The sequence below is a fragment of the Salvelinus sp. IW2-2015 genome, linkage group LG13 (assembly GCF_002910315.2).
Source record: "Salvelinus sp. IW2-2015 linkage group LG13, ASM291031v2, whole genome shotgun sequence".
Taxonomy (NCBI): Eukaryota; Metazoa; Chordata; class Actinopteri; order Salmoniformes; family Salmonidae; genus Salvelinus; species Salvelinus sp. IW2-2015.
Window position 1 is genome coordinate 17346271 of NC_036853.1, and position 25738 is coordinate 17372008.

At 42.2% G+C, this 25738-nt stretch overlaps 1 protein-coding gene across 2 annotated transcripts; it reads right to left on the reverse strand.

Annotated features, from left to right (window-relative positions):
- Positions 1-665: 665 nt before the first annotated feature.
- LOC111972219 (macrophage-stimulating protein receptor-like) lies at positions 666-24692 on the reverse strand. 2 transcript variants are annotated; one of them, XM_023999145.2, is made up of 21 exons: positions 24265-24692; positions 21581-22860; positions 19169-19345; positions 18748-18870; positions 18197-18367; positions 15480-15643; positions 15219-15354; positions 12181-12317; positions 11830-12009; positions 11180-11279; positions 10840-11058; positions 10385-10531; positions 8929-9085; positions 6589-6672; positions 6289-6489; positions 5957-6040; positions 5630-5811; positions 4707-4816; positions 4038-4203; positions 3820-3956; positions 666-2947 (listed from the first exon to the last, which is right to left on the reverse strand). In XM_023999145.2, the coding sequence occupies exons 2-21, from the start codon at positions 22781-22783 to the stop codon at positions 2713-2715; spliced, it is 4113 nt and encodes a 1370-aa protein (XP_023854913.1). In that variant the 5' UTR covers positions 22784-22860; positions 24265-24692; the 3' UTR covers positions 666-2712. The 2 variants fall into 2 exon arrangements, with proteins under 2 accessions (XP_023854913.1, XP_023854912.1); XM_023999144.2 differs by having other exon boundaries at positions 6574-6672.
- Between the last annotated feature and the right edge of the window lie 1046 nt (positions 24693-25738).

Consider the following 25738-nt stretch of genomic DNA (forward strand, 5'->3'; position numbering starts at 1 on the left):
TGACGTCAGCTGATGGGGAGCCTGATAAATCAAACAAAAAAGCTAAGTTAGTACACCAGCCATTATAGCATTAACAGCATTTCTCTGATCGCCATTCCAGATTGAATTACAAAATACTTTGTCTCATGGACTATGTAGAAAAGCATAATTCAAAACTGTAACCTACAACACGGCGGAACATTATGTGGAACTGTTTACATAAAAGCCTCTTCATACCAAAGTTAACCTATTGTTGCATTCTGTCAAAATATGAAACTGTAATATGGTGTACAGCACAGGTCATCAACCTTTTCCTTGATGACCACTGAGCAAGCTTTCAAGAGTGCCCAATTGAAAAGGTTAACATAAACACTCTCACACATTTGCACACACACGCACACACACACACACACACACACACACACACACACACACACACACACACACACACACACACACACACACACACACACACACACACACACACACACACACATTGCACATTAAGAGGCTGCTCTTTACAATAGCTCCACAGTTTGCTGGTGTTTATGACAGGTAAACCTATTATCATCTCTGCAGTGAGAGCATCTCCAGCTCTGCTCAGTGGGAGGCTCAGAGGAGAGAGATCCCAGAAATCTGTGAAATACTTCAAACCCTTCAGTATAAGCAATAATCCAAAACGCATCTCTCATGAACACCTGTATTCATGGCTACTGTACAGAAACCAGTCATCTGATTGGCTGTGTTAAATCTAATGTTTTACTTTCTTCATGTTGATACAAACGTAGACTTGTGTTTTCTGATTGATGTCACTAAAACAATCCACAAGATAAACACAGTTGGAGGTAATTACACATCTAGTGACTGAAATAAACAGTAGAACTAAGGCTATAGGGTGTCCTGAGATTTCAGTACAGTCAGTAGTCTGCCAGTGCCAATCATAACTATTTCCTTACGCAGACAAAGTAAACATCCCTCTTATCTCCTTTAAGAATTGTAGTGTGAAACATAGATTGTTGTAACAAAGGTCTGGCGTGTACCTTGGTCTGATGACGTGCAGAATACTGCAGCAAAAGTACTCGTGACAAAGGTTTTTACTGACCTCTAGTGATGGATTCAAAGACTAACAAGCAGTATGAAATGAGGGGCATTCTTCAGCTCAGAGTTAAATGGGCAAACCCCAGTTCAAACAAAAACAAAGCAGGCACCCCCTACTTGTTTTGGTAAACAACTGAGGGATGGGGCTGGAGAACTTTAACCACTCTCAAAGCTATGAATACAAGGACTGACCATCCATGATATCAAAAGTATAGTTTAACCATGTTTTGAGGCTATACAGTGTTTGTTTAAAATTACATTGTTTACAAACAATGGAGTAAAACAAGCTTATATTTATGGTTCTGATGGGGTGTGACAGTTGAACTAAGCTCACGAGGCATTTCTAAGTTGTATTTTTTAAGAATCAATGGGTATATACAGTATCATTCATTTAGAAGTCCAAAAATGGATGCAGCATCCCAGACTTTCCCTTTAATAAAAGACAGGTTTATTTCTCAAACCGGACAAATGTATATGATGACTCCCTGAGTATCAATTAGTATTCCTATTATTATATTCTCTGGCAATTTAAAGCTTAGTATTCCTATTATTATATTCTCTGGCAATTTAAAGCTTTATATTGTTGCTTATATTCTCTGGCAATTTAAAGCTTAGTATTCCTATTATTATATTCTCTGGCAATTTAAAGCTTACTCATTCACAAGGATGGCTAACTGAACTATCCTCTCAGAGGTGTGTCCTTGTGAATCTCAAGGGCTGAGTGGACAGGCAGCCCAATTCAGATTTTTCCCACGGCTAATTCGTTTTTTGACAATCACATAAGCTCTTTTCACATCAGATATTTTTCAGACCAATTAGTTAGTGAAAAAAATATTAGAATTGGGGTGCCTGTGTAAATGCAGAAAAGTTGACCAGTTTGGTCAGTGGACACATTTCATACCATAAATCAAATGATCATCAACACAAATGACCATCTCGAATACTGTGTTTACACATGCAGCACAATTCTGATCTTTAGCCCATTATAGTCAAAAGATCTGATCAGTCAAAAGACCAATAGTGACAAAAAGATCAGTGTGTAAATGCAGCCATAGCAAAAAAGTGAGAAAAATCTGACAAAAAAATGTGATATCCATCCTATTAAACATATTAATGTCAAGCTTAAATCATGGTCATTAATTAGCATAACATATCCACATTTCAGACATTTACATTCATTTGTTCATATTTACGGCTGTGCTTCAGACATGGAGAGGGTTCACTTGGTGTCCCATAAATACAATTTCTCCAACTGAAAACCTACCTTAAAAAAAAKAAAAAAACATTAAAAGTACACAAAAATATGATATAGTCATAATTTGTGTACTCACAAGGTGGGGGAAACTCCATTGAAYTTCAGTGTCAATGCTCACACAATTGCTCACACATTGCTCATACAAATTTAGTCAATAGTCAATGTTCTATTCGTTCCCAATCCAGTCTCTGTCTCAGTCTCAGTCACAGAACTGCAAGATTCTTTCTGCATACTGCGTGGATAGGAAAGGCCTTTCATCCGTGCCCTCTGACCTCTCTCTACTGTCCCTGTCCTGGTCCGGTCACTTCTGGTCTGGTCCAGTCAGTTCTGGTCTGGTCCAGTCAGTTCTGGTGTGGTCCAGTCAGTTCTGGTGAGTCCAGTCAGTTGGACATAACGCTGTCTGACTCTGATCCAGAAGAGGCTTCAGCCTCGTCAGCGGAGGTGGTCAGGGCGGGGTAGGGCCGTGGCTGGTCCAGGTTGACGTAGGTCACCTTAAGGCTGATGTAGTGCTCTCCCTCCAGGCAGGACCAGATCTCCAGCACCTCCTGGTCCAGCGTGTGGAAATCAGGCCTGAGCTCCGGCTCCGGGTCCCAGCACTCCAGCATGATTGAGTACCTGTAGAGAAACAACAGCAGCCATCAACAACCAAGACAGAGAAGCTGTAGAGCAATGGCAACCGCCGTCAACAACCATGAGTACCTAGAAAAACAACAACCGCCGTCAACAACCAAGAGTTCCAAGAAAAACAACAACCGCCGTCACAACCTAGACAGAGAAGCTGTAGAGCAATGGCAACCGCCGTCAACAACCAAGAGTTCCAGAAAACAACAACCTGCGGTCAACAACCAAGAGTTCAAGAAAAACAACAACCGCCGTCAAAACCAAGACAGAGAAGCTGTAGAGCAATTCAACCGCCGTCAACAACCATGAGTACCTAGAAAAACAACAACCTGCCGTCAACAACCAAGAGTTCCTAGAAACAACAACCTGCCGTCACAACCAAGAGTTTCCAAGAAAAACAACAACCGGTCAACAACCATGAGTTCCTAGAAAAACAACAAACACCCATCAACAACCAAGAGTCCTAGAAAAACAACAACTGCCATCAACACCAAGAGTTCCTAGAACAACAACTGCCATCAACAACCAAGAGTTCCTAGAAACAACAACAAGCCATCAACAACCAAGAGTTCCTAGAAAAACAACAAACGCCATCAACAACCAAGAGTTCCTAGAAAACACAACAAAGCCATCAACAACCAAGAGTTCTAGAAAAAACAACAAACGCCATCCAACAACCAAAAAGAGTTTCCTAGAAAAACACAAAACGCCATCAACAACCAAGAGTTCCTAGAAAAACAACAAACGCCATCAACAACCAAGAGTTCCTAGAAAAACAACAACTGCCATCAACAACCAAGTTCATCTGAGATACATTTTTCAATTTCTTAGCTTACGGGGTAGAAAATGAGCCCAGAACCACTTACAGGGCATCAGGGCAGAACTGTGGCTGGGGAAGCCTGCGCCCCTTCAACAGGAATTGAGTGATGTCATAGGGGTCCACTTCAGGATAGGGGCTAGCTCCTCTGGTCAACAGCTCCCACATCAGGACCCCAAATGACCACTGTGAAGACAAGGGGTAAAGAGCTAGAGTCAAGACAGATCAAGTATACAGAGTATGCTAACTAAGGCCATGTCCACTCACCACGTCTGACTTAGTGGTGAACTTCTGTGTCTGCAGGCTCTCTATGGCCATCCACTTGACTGGCAGCTTGGCCTTCTTGTGGTCCTGGATGCTGTAGTACTCCTTGTCAAACACATCTCTGGCCATGCCGAAGTCTGCCACCTTCACCGTGAACGTTTCATCAAGCCTAAAGAGACAATAGATAATAGATGATAATACAGATATTAAAGATGGGACTGCCAGGTCCTGGATTGAGAAATAGTCTTTATACATTAGATTCAACTTATAATGTCACATGCACTAGTACAGTGAAATGGCTTTCTTGCAAGCTCCAAACTCAACAATGCAGTAATCAATAACAATGTAACACTAAAAYTAACATAAGGTAGAACAAAAACACACAATAAATACAAATAAGAAGAACACGAGAAAATAAGTAAGCATAATATATAGAGGGTCAGTCAGTTCTAGTACCATATTTACAATGTGCAGGGATACTGGCTCGATAGATGTAGATACTGTATTTATAGGGGTAAGGTGACTAGTATCAAGATATATGATAAACCAAGTAGCAGCAATCATCAATATGATGATTGTATATGAGTGGGTGGGTTTAGAGTCAGTAGTGAGTGCTTGTGTGTGTGTTGGCGTGTCCAAAAGGTATGAGTGACAGGGCTGCCCTTGACTTACATGCAATTCCTAGCTGCCAGGTCTCTGTGTACAAACTTCTTCTGGGCCAGGTACTCCATCCCTTTGGCAACTTGCAGCCCAAAGCCAATCAGGTCTTTCACTGTTGGGTTCTGGAGGAGGAGAGAAAGAGTAGCACAGGAGTCGTTGGGGAGATATCATTAAWACCTCTACAGGATCGGTGGGTCCCCCACGGGACGGTTGAGCTAATGTAGGCTACTGCGATTAGCATGAGGTTGTAAGTAACAAGAACATTTCCCAGAACATAGACATATCTGATATTGGCAGAAAGCTTTAATTCTTGTTAATCTAACTGCACTGTCCAATTTACAGTAGCTATTACAGTGAAAGAAAACCATGCTATTGTTTGAGGAGAGTGCACAGTTATGTACTTGAAAAGTGATTAATAAATTAATTAGGCACATGTGGGCAGTCTTGATACAAATGTTTTAACAGAAWTGCAATGGTTCATTGGATCAGTCTAAACCTTTGCACATACACTGCTGCCATCTAGTGGCCAAAATCTAAATTGCACCTGGGCTGGATTAATATATTATGGCCATTCTCTTGCATTTCAAAGGTGATGGTACAAAATAATACAAAAAACGCATGTTTTTTTCTTTGTATTATCTTTTTCCAGATGTGATATATATTCTCCTAATTTAATTTCACATTTCCACAGACTTCAAAGTGTTTCCTTTCACATGGTTACTTCAGGTCCTGAGCTACAGGCAGTTAGACTTGGGATGTAATTTTAGGTGAAATTAAAAAAAAAAAAAAAAAAAAGGGGTGGATACTTAAGAGTTAATAAAACCAAAGCACTTGCAGTAATCTTCAGTACACTGGTGAAAAAGGTTAAGTATCAGTTAAATCTGGCGATTCTGTCCCTTTACTTTGACAAAGAAAGGCCCTATAGACTGACTTACCCTCCTTTCACAGCGTATAAAGTGGCGCAGGTCTCCATATTTCATATAGGGCAGCACCACCAGGGGGAGCCCCTCCTGAGGCAGAAGAATGCCCAGCAGGGACAGAACGTTGGTGTGGTGGAACTCCTTCATCAGGATGCCCTCTCTCAGGAACTGCTCCACCTCCTCCAGGGCCGTGATCCCTGAGAGTGAGAGCGAGCGAGAGAGTGCGAGAGAGAGCGCGAGAGAGAGCATTGTTCTACATGAAACTAGCAGGATATAAACTCAGCGAATGACTAGCATAGTTGTTTATGGCAAGAGGGCTCAAAATGTAAATAATCAACTTACTGTTCAATGCTTTAACAGCACAGTGGATTAACTGTTGGTTCTTGTTGTCTGTTAGGTAGCCATGGTACACAGTCCCAAAATTACCTGAATAACAACAAAATGACATCAGTGTTTTTTGGGGATATTGCTCTAGTCTAGTTACATACTTGTAAATGAAAAAAATATGAACATGTGATTGAGTGGAAATAGAAATGGATGGACTCTAATGAACTGAAGCTGACTAGCAGAAACATGTTTCTTCTCTCAGTATCTGAGGAGGTCCCGATTAGTTTGGCATGACAATAGGAGTCGGCAAGACAGCACCAACAATTCTGGGACCGGTCTATCCATACCTTTGCCAATGATCTGGTTGTGGTGAATGTTGACCGTGTCGGCTGGGATCAGGACGTCTCTGACCTCCTCCAGGAGCTCAGGTTTCAGGGTGTCCACTGTGATCAGAGGCACGGCCAAGGGGTCAAAGGTGGCAGTGTAGACCAGGCCATGGAAGGTTATCCCTCCTGAGCCTGTCGTCTGGCTCGGCTGGTAGGACAGGTCTGGAGTACAGAGGAAACATTGATGAATGAATATGAATAACAAGATTGATGAATCCTAATCAATGATCACATCAAGGGTCTCACCTCGTCTATAGTCACCTGTGGGGGATAGGTCAGGGTTGCTGCTTATTCTTCTGCGGACGGACATCCTTGCTAAACGAGTCTCTACATTGGCTGAAATTTCTAAATCAACACAATTAATGACATTGTCATATACAGTACCAGTCAAAAGTTTGGACACAGAACACACATGGGTAAAGAGGCATTTGAAAATTCGGCATTGGCGTTGATTGGTTAGAGATGATCCAATCGCTTATGAATTTGTTTTGTACAACACKCCTCATTTTGACATCCCCAGAAACAACTTCAACTATGGCAGGCTCAGAGTGAAGTATGTAGTGAACATTGAGCAGCGGAAGAATTCAGTTTGAGTCATGAGGCAAATAGTGTATAGATCCAGTAATATACAGTACCAGTCAAAAGTTTGGACACACCTACTCATTCCAGGGTTTTTCTTTATTTTTACTATTTTCTATAATGTAGAATAATAGTGAAGACATAAAAAATATGAAATAACACATATGGAATCATGTAGTAACCAAAAAAAGTGTTAAACAAATAAAATTATATTTTAGATTTTAGACTCTTCAAAGTAGCCACATTTTGCCTTGACGACAGCTTTGCACACTCTTGGCATTCTTTCAACCAGCTTCARGAGGTACTGTAGTCACCTGGAATGCATTTCAATTAACAGGTGTGCCTTATTAAAAGTACATTTGTGGAATTTCTTTCCTTCCTAATGCATTTGAGCCAGTCAGTTGTGTTGTGACAACGTAGGGGTGGTATACAGAAGATATCCCTATTTGGTAAAAGACCAAGTCCATCATTATGGCAAGAACAGCTCAAATAAGCAAAGAGAAACGACAGTCCATCAATACTTTAAGACATGAAGGTCAGTCAATCTGAGAAATTTCAGTGCAGTCGCAAAAACCAGCAAGCGCTATGATGAAACTGGCTCTCATGAGGACCGACACAGGAAAGAAATACCCATAGTTACCTCTGCTGCAGAGGATAAGTTCATTGGAGTTASCAGCCACAGAAATTGCAGCCCAAACAAATGCTTCACAGTGTTCCAGTAAGAGACAAATCTCCACATCAACTCTTCAGAGGAGACTGGGTGAATCATGGCTTCATGGTCGAATTGCTGCAAAGAAACCACTAATAAAGGAGAGACTTGCTTGGTCCAAGAAACAGGAGCAATGGACATTAAACCGGTGGAAATCTGTCCTTTGGTCTGAAGAGTCCACATMTGAGATTTTTGGTTCCAACTGCCGTGTCTTTGTGAGACACAGAGTAGGTGAATGGATGCTCTCCACATGTGTGGTTCCCACCGTGAAGCATGGAGGAGGAGGTGTGATGGTGCTTTGCTGGTGACAGTGTCTGTGATTTATTTAGTATTCAAGGCACAATTAACCAGCATGGCTGCCACAGCATTGTGCAGCAATATGCCAACCCATCTGGTTTGCGCTTAGTGGGACTATCATTTGTTTTTCAATAGGACAATGACCCAACACACCTCCAGGCTTAGTAAGGGCTATTTGACCAAGAAGGAGAGTGATGGAGTGCTGCATCAGATGACCTGGCCTCCACAATCACCTGACATCAACCCAATTGAGATGGTTTGGGATGAATTGGACTGCAGAGTGAAGGAAAAGCAGCCAACAAGTGCTCAGCATATGTAGGAACTCCTTCAAGACCTATGGAAAAGCATTCCAGGTGAAGCTGGTTGAGACAATTCCAAGAGTGTGCAAAGATGTCATCAAGGCAAAGGCTACTTTGAAGAATATAAAAATAAAATATATTTAGATTTGTTTAACACTTTTTTGGTTACTACATGATTCCATATGTGTTCTTTCATAGTTTTAATGTCTTCACTATTATTCTACAATGTAGAAAATAGTACAAATAAAGAAAAACCCTTGACCTAGTAGGTGTGTCCAAACTTTTGACTGGTACTGTACATACTTAGATCAAAGAAAACAACTTCAGATACCTAGTAGATGTGAGCAAATTGAAGATAACATACTACAAGAGTGCAAATGTATGATCTTAATATGAGCCATTTGCTACAGCAGGAAAAATATTCTGCAGCAACAGGAAATGTATATTGTTATGTGGATTATAATTAATGGAATATTTTTATAGGTTGATACACTTTTCTCAAATCTGAAATTTCAAAATGGAAATTACAAACTTCAGAAGCCTATTTAAACCTCAAATACACTACAAGTTTAAAATGTCCTACATTGCAGGAAAGTTATCCTGAAACAGGGTTATAAAATTAAGCTCCAATAACTGTACTGGTAGATGAAAGCGAATCCCACGGAAACCCACGGTAATCTCATGGTAGCAAATCCTACGAACAGTAACGGTTCTCACCTTTCTTTTTCCTCCTCACATGTTTCATGGCGATGAAAGCCAGGGCAGCGCCAACGCACAATGCAGCAAAGATCCCCATCACCACACCCACTGTGTTGACAGTGTTGCTGAAGAAGACCACAGTGCCCACCTCATAGGCATGCCCATTCACAGACACCTGGGACAGAAACCAGGATATCACTCAGACCTTTGGATCGTTTTTATATCACTTTACTTTAGTACCAGTTTACTCATGGATTGATGGCTTGCTATTAACTTGGGATAGGCGTGCCGCTAGCACCCCACCTCAACAACATCCGGTAAAATTGCAGAGTGTGAAATTCAAAATACAAAATTCGTAATATTAAACATTCATGAAAATACAAGTATCTTACATCGTTTAAAAGCTTAACTTCTTGATAATCCAGCCGGTTTGTCAGATTTCAAAAAGGCTTTACGGCAAAAYCACACCARGCGATTATCTGAGGACAGCGCCCCGCATACAAAAGCATTACATACATTTTCCAACCAAGCAGAGGCATCAAGAAAGTCAGAAATAGCGATAAAATAAATAACTTACCTTTGAAGATCTTCATCTGGTTGCAATCACAAGGGTCCCAGCTACATAACAAATGGTCCTTTTGTTCGAAAAAGTCCTTCTTTATATCCCAAAAATGTCAGTTTAGTTGGCGCGTTTGACTCAGTAATCCACTGGTTTCCCTCGTTCAAAATGCATACAAATGAATCCCGAAAGTTACCAATAAACTTCGTCCAAACAAGTCAAACAACATTTCTAAGATGGAGAATAGTATGTTCATTACCGGAGATAAATAACGAAGTGTGCGCCCTCACRGACGCGCACCACAACACTACAGCCAAAATGGGAGCTCTTAGAAAAACTACAAATTCTAGCTCATTTTTCAAAAAACAAGCCTGAAACTCTTTTTAATGACTGTTGACATCAACTAGAAACCCTAGGAACTGCAATCTGGGAGGTATTACATTCATATTCCCATAGACAGGCATTATAATGAGTGGTGAGCTCAAAAAAACGAATTCCCGGATGGATTCTCCTCAGGTTTTCGCCTGCTATATCAGTTCTGTTATACTCACAGACATTATTGTAACAGTTTTGGAAACTTTAGCGTGTTTTCTATCCAATACTACCAATTATATGCATATCCTTGCTTCTGGGCCTGAGTAACAAGCAGTTTARTTTGGGCACCTCATTTGGGCACCTCATTCAAAACTGCCCCCTATCCATAAGAAGGTTGYGGGTCAATTCCATTTCAATTCAGTCAAAGTAAACTGAAATTCTAATTCCAATTCATTTAAATGGAATTGACCCAAAACCTGTTTTCTTTCTGACAGCTGTTACTAATGGCCCAGTTTGGTTTACTATAGAAGAGGCATGATAATGGTTAACTAAGGGTTAAGTTCAATTAGGTTAACCATTACAGTAAGTAGAGTAGCTCACCCTGACAGGTGACCCTTCACTGGGGATGATGAGATTCTTGGGGATCCTGCAGGTCAGTTCGTTGTCCAGTACTTGGACACCACAGTCCACACCTCCAATGCTCATTGTAATCTCCATACAGGGACTCACCATGCTCAGCTTGTTGTGCTGCAGAACAAGGCAGAGCAAGACTCAATGTCTCATTGTGGTACTTTTTGGAGCCTGGTTATTATTTACTACAGGGGCCGAAACGGGTTAGTTGTAAGCTGGTTGTAATGATGTCATTTCAACCAATCAGCTATGTCCGCTGGGACCTAAGAAATTAAGAAATCTACTACTTACACTACTGGTACAACAACAGTCATGGTCAGATTTACACAGCAATCAATTGTTCAATTGTAGAATAGAGTTACTGTACTTGATTGACTGACTARGTTGCTGGTTGATAATGCCTGTGTGTATGATTGTGAACGTACATGCAGGGAAACCTCAGTCTGTCCAGGGCTCAGGCTCAGTACGTTGCCTTCGTACTCAAAGGGGGTGATGCTGGCGTCTGGTTGGTATTCGAAGCGCTTCACCACAAGTTTGTTGGCCCCGTCCATGTTGATAGTGATGATGCCCTTGTCGGTCTCATTCCTGGGGAAAACCGGGGCGAAGCACTCCATACGTGTGGGGGTTGCTGTGCCGTTGCAGACCTGGGTTATATTCAAAGTGTCAATAACAGTATTCTGGGGATCATTTACTGACATTTCATAGATGTTACCCCCATCTTAGGTTTATGAGGCCCAGAGTTGTTAACCCTAGAAGATAACTTACACGCTGCAGAAGCTTCTGTGAGGGGTTGTGGGATTTGTAGCGGATCACAGTGTTGTACGCAGAGTCCAGATTACTGCCTTTGATGATGATTTTGGATCCACTTAATCACACGATTCAACAAATAAAAACAAACAAATACAGACTTTGTGTTTGAGGTCACTATTGCTGAGTGTACATTGAGGGGAAACCWGCACTATTTGCAGTTTATTCTTTATTATTTTTCAAATAGTTGTGGCAGTTGCTGAAATGAGACTCCACAAATGAACACACAACAGGTCTCAGCATGTCTATTTCTGTTGGCCAAATCTTCACTTAGATTTACCTAATTGTCTCAAGAGAGGTTGAAAATTTCCTGCATAGCATGTTTTCCCTCAGCTATTAGGACATGCTATTAGGACATGCTATTAACATGCTATTACTGGCTGCTCTGTCATTGTATCTAACACTATGCCTGCTATCAACTGTCTTTTCAACTGTTTTCTACAGTTCTATAAAGCAGCGCATTTGTCAGTCAGCTATGCCCTGAAGCACCCAGATGATGCCAGCTGGCCAGTGAGTAAAGTACGGCCTAATCTCTCGTGGACAGATTCGGGAAGTGACAACATTGTGAGAATTTTACTTCTGGGTAACCAAGATTAAGTATGGCCTACCTTCTGAAGCTGCAGACTGGCTGTATCACAGTGATCACAGGGTTCTTCTTGTAGTGAAACATCTTGGTAGTAGCCACTTGGGATTTGTCAATGAAAACCCTGACAGGCACCTTCTTCACCACTGCCAACCCTTTGGACAGGCAGACTATGGAGGACATGGTCCCAGTACCCTCAGTGACACTGGCAAAGACAGCGTAACAACATAATATTATGAACACTAATATACCGTAGATACAGACAGATACATACAAAGAAAGGGACACATTGTTTAGTTCCAATGAGAGACCTTGAGAGAGCAAATTACACAGCAGAAACCAACGAAAACAGAGAGAGGTGGATGCCCATAATTACCTCTTGATGGGGCAGTCCTGGTCTCCTATAGACACAGTCTTTATCATCCCAGCATTCAAGTGATGCCCTGTCACTGTGACCATGGTTCCCCCTATTTGAGGCCCGTAGTCAGGAGTGATTGCTGTGATACTTGGCTCCTGGATAGAAAAGTAGACATTAGGATGAATTAAATATATATACAGTGCATTCGGAAAGTATTCAGACCCCTTGACTTTTTCCACATTTTGTTACGTTACAGCCTTATTCTAAAATTTATAAAATTGTTTTTTTCCTCATCAATCTACACACAATACCCCAAATGAACAGGTTTTATCATTATTTGCAACTTTACAAAAGTACAAAACTGAAATATCACATTTACATTAGTATTCAGACCCTTCACTCAGTACTTTCTTGAAGCACCTTTGGAAGCGATTACAGCCTCGAGTCTTCTTGGGTATGACGTTACAAGCTTGGTACACCTTTCTTTGTGGAGTTTCTCCCATTCTTCTCTGTAGATCCTCTCAAGCTCTGTCAGGTTGGATGGGGAGCGTCGCTGCACAGCTATTTTCAGGTCTCTACAGAGATGTTCGATCGGGTTCAAGTCCGTTCTCTGGCTGGGCCACTCAAGGACATTCAGAGACATGTCCCGAAGCCACTCGTGCGTTGTCTTGGCTGTGCGCTTAGGGTCGTTGTCCTGTTGGAAGGTGAACCTTCACCCCAACCTGAGGTCCTGAGCGCTTTGAAGCAGGTTTTCATCAAGGATCTCTCTGTACTTTCCCTTGACCCTGAATAGTATCCAAGTCCCTGCCGCTGAAAAACATCCCCACAGCATGATGCTACCACCACCATGCCTTCACCGTAGGGATGGTGCCAGGTTTCCTCCAGACGTGACGCTTGGCATTCAGGCCAAAGGGTTCAATCTTGGTTTCATCAGACCAGAGAATCTTGTTTCTCATGGTCTGCGAGTCTTTAGGTGCCTTTTGGCAAACTCCAAGCGGGCTGTCAGGTACCTTTTACTGAGGAGTGGCTTCCGTCTGGCCACTCTACCATAAAGGCCTGATTGGTGGAGTGCTGCAGAGATGGTTGTCCTTCTGGAAGTTTCTCCAATCTCCACAGAGGAGTTTCTCCAATCTCGAAACTTCTTCCATTTAAGAATGATGGAGGCCACTGTGTTCTTGGGGAGCTTCAATGCTAACAGAAATATTTTGGTACCCTTCCCCAGATCTGTGCCTCGACACAAACCTGTCTCTGAGCTCTATGGACAATTCCTTCAACCTCATGGTTTTTGCTTTGACATGCACTGTCAACTGTGGGACCTTATATGGACAGGTGTGTGCCTTTCCAAATCATGTCCAATCAATTGAGTTTACCACAGGTGGACTCCTATCAATTTTGAGTCTCATAGCAAAGGATTTGAATACTTATGTAAATAAGGTATTTCTGTTTTTCATTTTTAATATATATGCAAAACATTCTAAAAACCTGTTTTCACTTTGTCATTATGGGATATTGTGTGTAGATTGATGACAATTATTTTTTATTTAATCCATTTTAGAATAAGGCTATAACATAACAAAACGTGGAAAAAGTCAAGGGATCTGACTACTTTCCGAATGCACGGTATAAATCTGTGTGGAAGCGCCTGCCTTCAATATACTTTGTATCCCTCATTTACTCAGCTGTTTCCTTTAATTTAGCAGTTACATACATACAGTACCGATCAAAAGTTTGCACACACCTACTCATTCCAGYGGTTTTCTTTATTTTTACTATTTTCTACATTGTATCTCTAGGACCCTCAGGATGACAAATCAGAGCAAGATTACTGAATGTAAGTACATTATTTACCTTCAGAGGTGAATATATCAAACCAGTTGCCGTGAAAAAAGTATTTTGTTGTTGTGCACTCTCCTCAAACAATAGCATGGATTTTTTCACTGTAATAGCTACTGTAAATTGGACAGTGCAGTTAGAGTAACAAGAATTTAAGCGTTCTGCCCATATAAGACATGTCTATGTCCTGGGAAATGTTCTTGTTACTTACAACGTCATGCTAATCACATTAGCGCACGTTAGCTCAACTGTCCCGGAGGAGGGACACTGATCCTGTAGAATTGAATGTTCTTTTATCTGTTTTTTTTATCTGGTTTTATTGCTAGCTTAAGTTACCTGGGGTGGCAGAGAGTTACATGTACTCTTTAAAAAAWATATATATTTAACCTATATTTAACTCATGGCTTTATTTAATAATGTGTGTTTCCCAGCCTCTGTTCTGGAACTGGGGACTGTGAAGGGACCTCTGGCTGCATGTCTTGTGTGGTACTGATGAGTGTCCTAACTGTGTGCCAACTGAATGAACAGAGAGTTCAGTACCTTTAACACATCAACACCTCACACAAAGACCAGTAGTGATGCCTTCAATCTCTCCTCGACATGCATACCACTGACATTCACCCTCCATGTACATCTAAGTGAAATATGTGCTGTTTTGTTCTGYACCAACTGCAATTTTCCTATGTCCTTCTTTGACGCACATGACCACACAACTGGGCAGTAGTCCATGTGTGACAAAACGAGGGCCTGTAGGACCTGCCTGGTTGATTTAGTTGTCAAGATAGCAGAGCATTGCCTTATCATGGACAGACCTCTTACCATTTTAGCAACCATTGAGTCTATATGTTTTGACCATGACATCTTGCTATCTAGGGTTACACCCAGCAGTTTAATCTACTSAACTTGCTCAACTTGCTCAATCACCACATTATTCAATAATAGATCTAGATTAGATTTAGGGTTGAGTGAGTGATTTGTCTCAAAAACGATGATTTTAGTTTTTGAGATATTTAGCACCAGCCTATTGCTAGATACTTATTCTAAAACTGACTGAAGTTCTATGTTAAGGGTGTCAGTTATTTCTGGATTTACATCCTCTGCCTTATCATGGATTGAGAGTTATATATCTAATAGAACACAGAGGGTTTTATTTAATGGAAGCCTCTCTAATGCAAATTCCGTTTTTACTGTMTCAACAATCAAATAAATGTAATCCTCCTCACCACAAAAGTGAACCCTATCATTTGGGCCTGGCCTTCAACTGAGTAGCGTCCCTCCACCTTCCCCTCATGCACTGCCACAGTGATGTTGAGATCCTGGGATGGACCCGGAACCTTAGGGTGAATGCTACACACCAGCCTAGGAAGGGTCAGCGAGAAAGATCAGTGATGCCTATAGCCTCAGCATAAAATTGTTTCACAGAGCTGATTTGGGTTGAGTTTATATGTCTCTATGCATTCTGTCTGTCTGTGTGTGTTACTCACTGTGTACTATTGCTCTTCTCTGACAGCACAGTGCAGGGAGTCGCTCCCACTCGCACCAGGTGGGTCTCCTCGCTGATGATGGCTGGTCGTAGAGGAGACTGGAACTCCCAGCCACACAGCCGTAGCTCTGTCTCACCATCAGGGGGAGCCGTCTTTGGGAAAAACTGGATCCCCAATGCAATACCATCAGAAAGACTCCTCAAATGCTTAACTAATTTCCTTAAATGCTTAACTACAGTGCCTTCAGAAAGTATTCATACCCCTTGACTTATTACACATTTTGTTGTGTTACAGCCTGAATTCAACATTGATGAAATGTACAATTGTTTTCTCACCCATCATCTACAAACAATACCCCATAATGGCAAAGTGAAAACATGTTTTTAGAAATGTTTGCATTTATTAAACATGGAATACAGAAATATCTATTTTAAGTAAGTATTCACACCCCTTAGTCAATACATGTTAGAATCACCTTCAGCAGTGATTACASCTGTGAGTCTTTCTGGGTAAGTCTCTCAAGTCGTCATTTTGAAGTGACTCAAATCCTATTGATTTGCATATCTGATTTGAATCTGTTCTTTTTCCTGCACCCTGAACAGACAAAAAGCACATGGAATAAGATATTTCAAGCCACATTTCAAACCACCTTCGTAGGTGTTTTACATATATTAAGATACAAATCTGATTCCTGGCTATGTGACTTGTGTCTGAACATTCAAATCTGATTTATTTGCCCTCAAGTGGGATTTAGACTGTTATTCAGCAGATCTCCTTGCTTGCTAGCTACTCTGTTGCTAGTTTGACAACAACATGTGGTAGCTAACTAGCTTGTTAATTGTTTCCAAACAAATGAGTGAATGTGCTAGAAAGCTAAACAACTACCTAGCTAGCTAGTTGGCTGCTGTGGCAAGCCAGAAAGGACTTGTTTTGAAAGTTGGATCATGTTATCCTTTAAGGCGTTAAAAGTGTTCTTTCTGAAGGCAGATTTTGAACATTCAAAGCAACTGAGAAACAACCATTGCAGACAATGTTGTCACCTTAGCATGCTACATAACTTCTGAGGGATAGGAAGCACAAGCACCACCACCAATCAGCCTACACAACTGCATACACACACGTCATTACTATGGCAACTAACGTAGCCTTGTCTGCAAATYACTGCTGTCTGAACACACACAAATCTGATTTGGTCACTTTTAACTTGCTGTTTGAACAGTCAATAGTCCAAAACAGGTTTGAAAAAAAAACTGATTTGAGCATTAAGGCCTGCAGTGTGAACAAGGCTTAAGAGCTTTGCAAACCTGGATTGTACAATATTGCATATTATTATTTTTTTAGTTCTTCAAGCTCTGTCAAGTTGGTTGTTGATCATTGCTAGACAGCCATTTTCAAGCCGATTTAAGTCAAAACTATAACTAGGTGACTCAGGAACATTCAATGTCGTCTTGGTAAGCAACTCCAGTGTACACAGTATTTGGCTATTTATCTCCCAGTGTCTGTTGGAAAGCAGACTGAAGCAGGTTTCCCGTAGGATTTTGCCTGTGCTTAGCTCTATTCTGTTTCTTTTTATCCTAAAAACTCCCTAGTCTTTGCAGATGACAAGCATACCCATAACATAATGCAGCCACCACCATGCTTGAAAATATGAAGGGTGGTACCCGGTGATGTGTTGTGTTGGATTTGCCCCAAAAATAACACTTTTTATTCAGGAAATAAAGTGAATTTCTATGCTACATTCTTTGCAGTTTTACTTTTATGCCTTATTGCAAACAGGATGCAGGTTTTGGAGAAGAAAAAAAAATTCTCTACAGGCTTCCTTCTTTTCACTCTGTCATTTAGGTTAGTATTGTGGAGTAACTACAATGTTGTTGATATATCCTCATTTTTCTCCTATCACAGCCATTTAACTCTGTAACTGTTTAAAAGTCACCATTGGCCTCATGGTGAAATCCCTGTGTGGTTTCCTTCCTCTCCGGCAACTGAGTTAGGAAGGACTACTGTATCTTTGTAGTGACTGTGTGTATTGATATACAATGCAAAGTGTAATGAATAACTTCACTATGGTCAAAGGGATATTCAATCTCTACTTCTTCTTTTTTTACCCATAAACAGGTGCCCTTTTTGCGAGGCATAGGAAAACCTCCCTGGTTTCTGATTCTGTGTTTGAAAATCACTGATTCACTGATTGACTGAGGGACCTTACAGATACTGTAATTATATGTGTGTTATATGTGTGCGGTACAGAGATGCAGTAGTCATTCAAAAATCCTYAWTATTGCACACAAAGTGAGTCCATGCAACTTATTGTGACTTGTTAAGCAAATTATTACTCCTGAACTTATTTAGGCTTGCCATAACAAAGGGGTTGAATACTTATTGATTTCAGCTGTTCGTTCCACTAATTTGTAAACAGTTATAAAAACATAATTCCACTTTGACATTATGGGGTATTGTGTGTAGGCCAATTACACTAGATCTCAATGTAAGCCATTTTAAATTCAGGCTGTAACACAACAAAATGTGGAAAAAGTCAAGATGTGTGAATACTTTCTGAAGGCACTATACTCGGTTTCAATATCCTATTGATAATGTCTTGGTTTCTTCGACCTACGTGTTTGGTGGTCGTGGTTCGGACATTTATGATCAGATGAAAAGACAAGACCCTCCCTCTACTGGGTCATTTGACCCCCTACTTCAGCCCCCAGCACTCTTACCTTTGTGATGACGGGAGGACAGGACTCACTCTTCCACTGTATGAGGCACTCCTCCTGCCTGGAGCACACCCCCGAACACCAGCCACACCCTATGAACCTGGGCGCCATCAGACATGTGGAGCAGGTCAGGAAGTGTTTACATCCTGGTCCTTTAGGAGACACACTGAACATCTGGCACAGAGAGAGAGAAAAGAGAGAGAGAGCGCAAGAGAGAAATGAGAGAAGAGAGAAAGACAAAGACAAGACAAAGGACAGAGAGACAGAGAGGAGAGAGAGAGGAGAGAGAGAGAAGAGAGGGAGAGAGGAGAGAGAGAGGAAGGAGAGAGAGAGAGGAGAGAGAGAGAGAGAGAGAGAGAGAGGAGAGAGAGAGAGAGAGAGAGAGAGAGAGAGAGAGAGAGAGAGAGAGAGAGAGAGAGAGAGAGAGAGAGAGAGGAGAGAGAGAGAGAGAGAACGACGAGAGAGAGAAAAGAAAGAGTCACACTGCCAAAATAAGTCACAAGTAAAAAACAAGGGAATACCAGTAAGTATTTATGATTGAATTGAAAAGGCACCTTATTTCCAACCACAAAGAGCAAGGACTCGTTAGATTGCACAGCAGCTTTCCTGGACACCTCATTGTCCTCTCCCAGAGAATAGTTGGCAAAGATGATGGGATTTGACCTCTTCAGGATGAGCTACAACAGTCAAAGTCACTACAGTTATATCATTAAGTCATGGCAGACCTATGAAAGGAATGGACTTGTGATATGTTCTACTTAGGTTTGTTACAATGCTGAGAGAGTTAATGATTGTCATTGGAGAACACTGATTATATCATGTTTACACTTGAGAAAAGACAGTCATGCATATGGTAAAACTTTGAAATATAACTCCATCTACCCCCACTTTCACTGTCTGCATTCATGAAGTAGACTGTAATGTCATATTCTCCCACCAGATGTCTCAGTGAGTATACTGTACTGTACCACACACCTGCAACAGCCTGCCGTCCTTGGTGCCAATGTGTGCCACAGTGTTGTTCCCGATGATGGTGACCAGTACTGAGGTGAGCAGGATGTTGTTCATGTACCTGTTGAAGAGGTCCAACCTGTAGTATGGCTTAGACACCAGGGTGGACTTGGCCATGCATGTAGCGTTGTTGTCAGAGCTCTGCAGACACACATAGAGATTACTCATACTGATTGACTATTCAAACATGACTGGTCATTTCACACCTTTTCCATTTTCCTTTTTAGATGAGGTTTATTACGTTGGTGGATCCTATGGTTTATTTTACTTTACATACAGTGAGGCTCCAAATGTATTGGGACAGTGACACATTTGTTGTTGTTTTGTCTCTGTCCTCCAGAACTTTGGATTTGAAATGATACAATGACTATGAGGTTAAAGTGTAGACTGTCAGCTTAAATTGAGGTAATTGTCATCCAGAAATTGCAGCACTTTTGTACATAGTCTCCCCCCATTTTAGTGGATCAAATGTACTGGGACAAATCCACTTATATGCGTATTAAAGTAGTACAAAGTTAAGCATGAGGTCCCATATTCATAGCACGCAATGATTACATCAGGCTTGTGACTCTACAAAATGGTTGGATGCATTTGCTGTTTGTTTTGGTTGTGTTTCTGATTATTTTTGTGGCCCCACCACCACACACACCCCACACCACACACGCACACCACACCACCACACACAACACCCCACCACCAACACACACACACCCCACCACCACCACCACACACACCACCCCACACCCACACCCGCACCCAACCACCACCCACACCCCACCACCACACACACACACCCAACCCACCAACCACACCACCCACCACCACACACACACACCCCACCACCACCCAGCAGAACATAAATAAAGCTACTCCAACACAGCACAATTATCTAACCTGCCCTCACATGCCTCTTTACCGTTCCTTTAAGTGTCTTCAACACACATCTTTATCTGATCTTCCATGTTCCTACAACTCAACTATAATCAGTTGAGATGTTAAACACTGACAATATGGCTGGCAGTACACTTCTCTAACAGTGTATTTTAGTATTGAGTTGTAAACAACAATGACAGTAATAACTCATGACTGGAATTAAGTTGAGTAACCCTTCTTATAAACAGTAACCCGTCTTATAAAAAGTATCCCGTCTTATAAACAGTATCCCGTCTTATAAACAGTAACCCTTCTTATAAACAGTAACCCGTCTTATAAACAGTAACCCACGCTGCTCTCTCTCTCTCTCTCTCTCTCTCTCATATTGAACACGTAGGAGCCAGACACAGGGATACACTCCCTCCCCTTCACATTCTGTCACTTTTACCAACTCCATTTATAACCTCAGAGTTGGCACACCGTCCCTGCAGGTGTCCGTATGGTTCTATGAGCTCAAAAAAGGTGGAATGTTTGAAAGTCACAGTGATAAGGCCACACCTTGATAGCAGATATCACACAGCCAAACACCATTGTTTAAAATGAATGCAGTTTGTTGAGATCTATTCTTCCAACTATACATACACTAGATTTCCTATCCTCATTCATCTGCTTCAGTTAGAATTCATGMCATAACCTGGTCACAGTCATAATATTCTTTTTAAAACAGCTTCATTCAATCATTTTGAACATTTGTAATGATCAAATACAAGATGTGCGTTGTACAATATGTAAAGTCTACCTTAAACTTACATAGTTAAGATTTCAGGAACAACGGTACTGTAGCAGGGCTTTCATGTATAGTACTCAGGCTGTATCAACAGTTCCCACCCTTTCACATGGTATGGTAATAGTCATGATTGTAACTCAACAGAGCAGAACAACAGTGTGGCAATACACTGGTGGGATCTGACTCATTCACCCCTCCCTCCCTCCCTGTTCTCGGAACACCTGACTTCCTCCGTTCACAGCACTGGTACTTGTAATGGACAATGCAATAGAAATAACCAACCTTTATGTTACTCTAATGACATAATTATGATTCAGGACTATTGAATATCAATAAAACAAGTATATCTTCCTGTCTACCATCAGGCTTCACCGACTACCCAACAGAAGCCCTGGCAGAGCAGAGTGGAGCAGAACAGAACAGAGCGGAGCAGAGCTGAGTAGAGCAGAGTGGAGCAGAACAGAGCGGAGGAGAGCAGAACAGAACAGAGCGGAGCGGGGCAGAGCCTAGTGGAGCAGAGTGGAGCAGAACAGAGTGGAGGAGAGCAGAACAGAACAGAGCGGAGCGGGGCAGAGCTGAGTGGAGCAGAGCTGAGTAGAGCAGAGCTGAGTAGAGCAGAGTGGAGCAGAACAGAGTGGAGGAGAGCAGAACAGAACAGAGCGGAGCGGGGCAGAGCCTAGTGGAGCAGAGCGGAGTTGAGTAGGCCTGTCACCGACCTCATGAGGGCAGCTCTCGCAGAGCTGGAAGTGGCAGAGCCCCCTGGAGAGCTGCTCTGTGCTGGACCTGCAACAGTCCTCCGCTCCCCGGTCGATGGCCCTGTTCACGTAGGGCATGGGGAAGGCACACATGGCTGAGTTACTGTAGGGCCTCCCAGAGCCATCTGTCACTGCAAACACTCCATAGAGGATGTCATCCTTCTCCCCCACCCCCAGCTCCTCTGCCAGCTCCTTCCCTGCCCGGCTGAAGTGGGCCGCCTGCAGCCCGTTATATACCACGTCCTGGAAAATTTTGTGTCCCCCCCCCCTCTTCCGCCTGCGTTTGGGCTCGAAGCGACACTCCAGCACCACCTCACGGTACAGCCACGCTTCCGTGTCCTTCACCGGGAGACGGCCCAACCGCGTCTGATATGAGTCCAGGAAGTTCTCRCTCTGGACAGACAGGAAGTAGACATAGTCCTGTGTGGAGAAGCTGTAGATGTAGTCGATCTGGTAGGAGTTCTGTAGTTTAGGGAGCACAGTCAGACCCTGCATGACCATCTCAAAGCCATCCAGGGTCGACAGTGGCCGGCGCACCGATAAGGACGGTCTGCCGTACCTCTGTGCCACACTCTCATTGAGTGTAGCRGCTACAAAGAAGTAGGCTGTGTAGCCTTGCTCCACGATGATGACCTCAGTGCCCAGCGGGCTGGCCAGGCAGTCAGGGCAAAGGGACGGAGAGTTAGCATCCTTCCTGAAGAGACATTCAGATTTAGGTGGGGTATCATTAGAGCTAAGTTCATGTAAGTGACAGACCCCATGCTGAGAGCTCCCACAGGAGTACAGAGAGTTAAGATAAGGTGATGGGTCCAAGAGCAAGACCTCATTGTCCGTGTCTACTGAGTCCTCAAGATCGGCCTCGATGTCACACAGGCCACAGGTCTGACACTCCGGGCTGCCCACTGGGCCTGTCCTCAGCTCCCATAACTTACTGAGCTCTCCACTCACTGCCTCAATCACATTCTGAGAAGCCACATAAACCTCAGGCATGTACAGGTTGACCACTATGTTCTGGATGGGTTTGGCTGTCTGGAAGTGGGCTATTGAGTAGTTAAAGGTGAAATCCACCTCCTTGCGAGGGGTCCTGGGACAGGTGTCCAGTCCTGAGGCTTTGAGGGTCTGTATCCATATGCATGTCACCAGGAAGGTGATCCAGGAGACCATCTCCACTGCTACTGCCTGTTACCTACAACCACGAGAACATCTCCTCTCCTCCTGAACATTCTGGTGATCAGCAGGAGCTATGTGAAGAGAGAGAGAGAGAGAGAGAGAGAGAGAGAGAGAGAGAGAGAGAGAGAGAGAGAGAGAGAGAGAGAGAGAGAGAGAGAGAGAGAGAGAGAGAGAACTGAGGAATTTATAATAACTCTCTAACCCATTTACAACAGAGAACTAGTGGTTTGATGTACTAATCTTGTAAAAAGGGGGGATGGGAAAGAATATCTCCTAAGTGCCATGTTTACTCTGCTAGTCTGATTTGTATGACCAGAGTGAGTCAGTTTTGTTTACTCTGCTCATGTTTTTAAAGAGAGAAGATAGTATGGGTATTATTGGGGGATGGGACGGTTTGCTGATACAATCTGTGGTTGAGGGAGTGGCATTTTGTGCTAAAACTATAAACATGATTTCATATTGATCCAAAAGGATTGGTATGCATAACGTAAGTGTTTGAGTAGCAGTCCAGACTGAGTCATTAGAGTTCCACTGTATGGGAAACACCAAAGTGGGTCAAGAATCTACATTGGACAAGACAAAACATGCTCCCTGTTGACGTAACTGTGGAAATGTACTGTTTGCATTTCAGAGTCTCTCTTTCATCAAATGAACAAAAAACWATAGAAATCACGTGGTGTAACCCTATTTCATCTGTTTATTACAGTGTCTGACAAATGTATGATAATAAAGTGTTTGTAGAACCATGAGAGAGAGAGAGAGATGAGTTAGATGTCAGAATGAAAGATTAGATGAAAGTTGTGACGTTTCAGTAACTTCCTGTAATATAGCACCTCCACCAAAATGCTGTCTGAATATAAAATAGGCCTACACTGCAGAATAAAACACAATTCAGCCTCTAATCACAACATTTATGTGTGGTCTATAACCGTTAATTATAACCTACAGGCCCCCGACTGGCGCAGAGGTCTAAAGCACTGCATCTCAGTGCTAGTAGGTGTCACTACAAACCCTGGTTCAATCCCTGGCTTCTGTGTCAAAATCGGTTGTGATCATAGACCGGCGCACAATTGGCCTGGTTAGGGGAGTTTTTGGCCGGGGTAGGCCGTCATTATGAAACATGAATTTGTTCTTAACTGACTTGCCTAGTGAAATAAAGGTTAAAACATATATATACTACAAGTTATGTCATAGATCTGTGATTATTGACAGAATTGTGTTTATGATAGTTTGTAGGCTATCCATTTCTGTGTGGAATAAGAGAAGCGGATACGTCATACTTTTTTAGATAACTGGAAGATGAAGAAAGAACACAAGACAAACAATTGAATGAAAAATCCTCGGGATGTTTTGGTATTAGAAAAAGAGCGGAATACTAGAATACAACCAAAATGGACACTTATTGAAAATAAAGAATTTATGAATGCACTGAATTAGTGTAAAGTAATATGCCAGCCAGATTGCCAGGTACATACCTGAGTGCGTATAATGCCGTGTCTCCGGTTAACTAAAGTCTTGATTCCCAGACACAACACTGGCTGTCTTTGATGTTGTCTGTGGCACTAGGCTACATGCGGTCCAGTTCTGTGCGCGTGTTGATGTATAGAGCCATTTCAGAAACTCCATGTGAACTTTCTGTATGGTCCTGGGACAAGACGCACACCTGGAGCACGATTCCGCATACACTCCTCATGCCCCGCCTATGGCAAGGAAGTACGCACTGGTTTTGATTGCACAATCTATATATTTTTTTTTTGTTGTCCTATGCAATATCAAATATAGCTTTTTTTCTCTCTTGAGATTCTCATCTGAAGTCACTTGAAGGAAAGCAATTTTCACACTCACGCATGAAAGCAAGCGATCACACACTCACTCGGGATTGTAAGGGGTACAAGAGTCGAGACCCAAGCATTCTTTGCGAATGGAATGCCGCTGTGGGATACGCCTCCCTGCAAACAGTTGCCAAATATGCATTGCTATCAGATACATCTCAGACACATCCCATACCAGGAAAGAATMCGCAATCTCAAGGGAAACATATATTATCCTTTACACATGAAACACAAATATTATACTGACTACAAATCAACAAGAATTTAAAAGAGCAGCAAGATCAATTTACTTCATGGTAAGTGAGGACCTTTAGCCTCTGAATAGATGTAGGTTATTAAAACTATGTTATTTTGGGGGACCAGGCCAGGGAGAGCAGCCTGGTCTCATAGACTAGACGTAACATAGTAAAAGTAATTCTGGGACACTCACATTTGTATTATATGTGACCGACTGCCTTGATTCAGTCTTATGTAGCAAAATGTGAAATGGTGTCTTTACATTGGATAAAAGCAGACACAYAACTACAAAATGGRATATCATACACTGCATTTGAAGAACAATGGGAAAGTAATTCTGCTTTGAAAGTTGATAAACTTGTAACCTCACTTTTGAGAAAATGGCCTTTGAATGTTTTGGTACCTACTGGAGAGCTTTACTTTGTCTACACCCATTCAGCATCGTTCACACCCTCTTAAGCTTTATCCCCACCCATCTCTTTAAGGGTTGACCCGAGCGTTCTGTCCTAACAACAGCAGTCAAGCGCCCAAGCTAACTGGCTAACATTTGCTAGCTTACTAGCTACTTCTAGATACAAACGAGAGAACAGCTCACTGACCATTTAACTCTCCCTAGCAGAGCTGGTTAGGCTGTTTTTATGTTATCCAGTGCTTTCGTGACTGCAACTGTGCTGCTGGCAGCAATTGTCTATCAACAGTTGTCGCACTGACATTCTATTGAAATGTTTACTTGCATAGTGGAGACTTTTGTTAAGACATGTAGCTAGCTAGCTAAGCAATGAACCATAATCCCAACTCATGACGTGACTACCCTGCATGAATCTGCAGGTAACTAACCAACCAAGTTGTTAGCTAACATTAGGCTATAACTAGCAAAGCA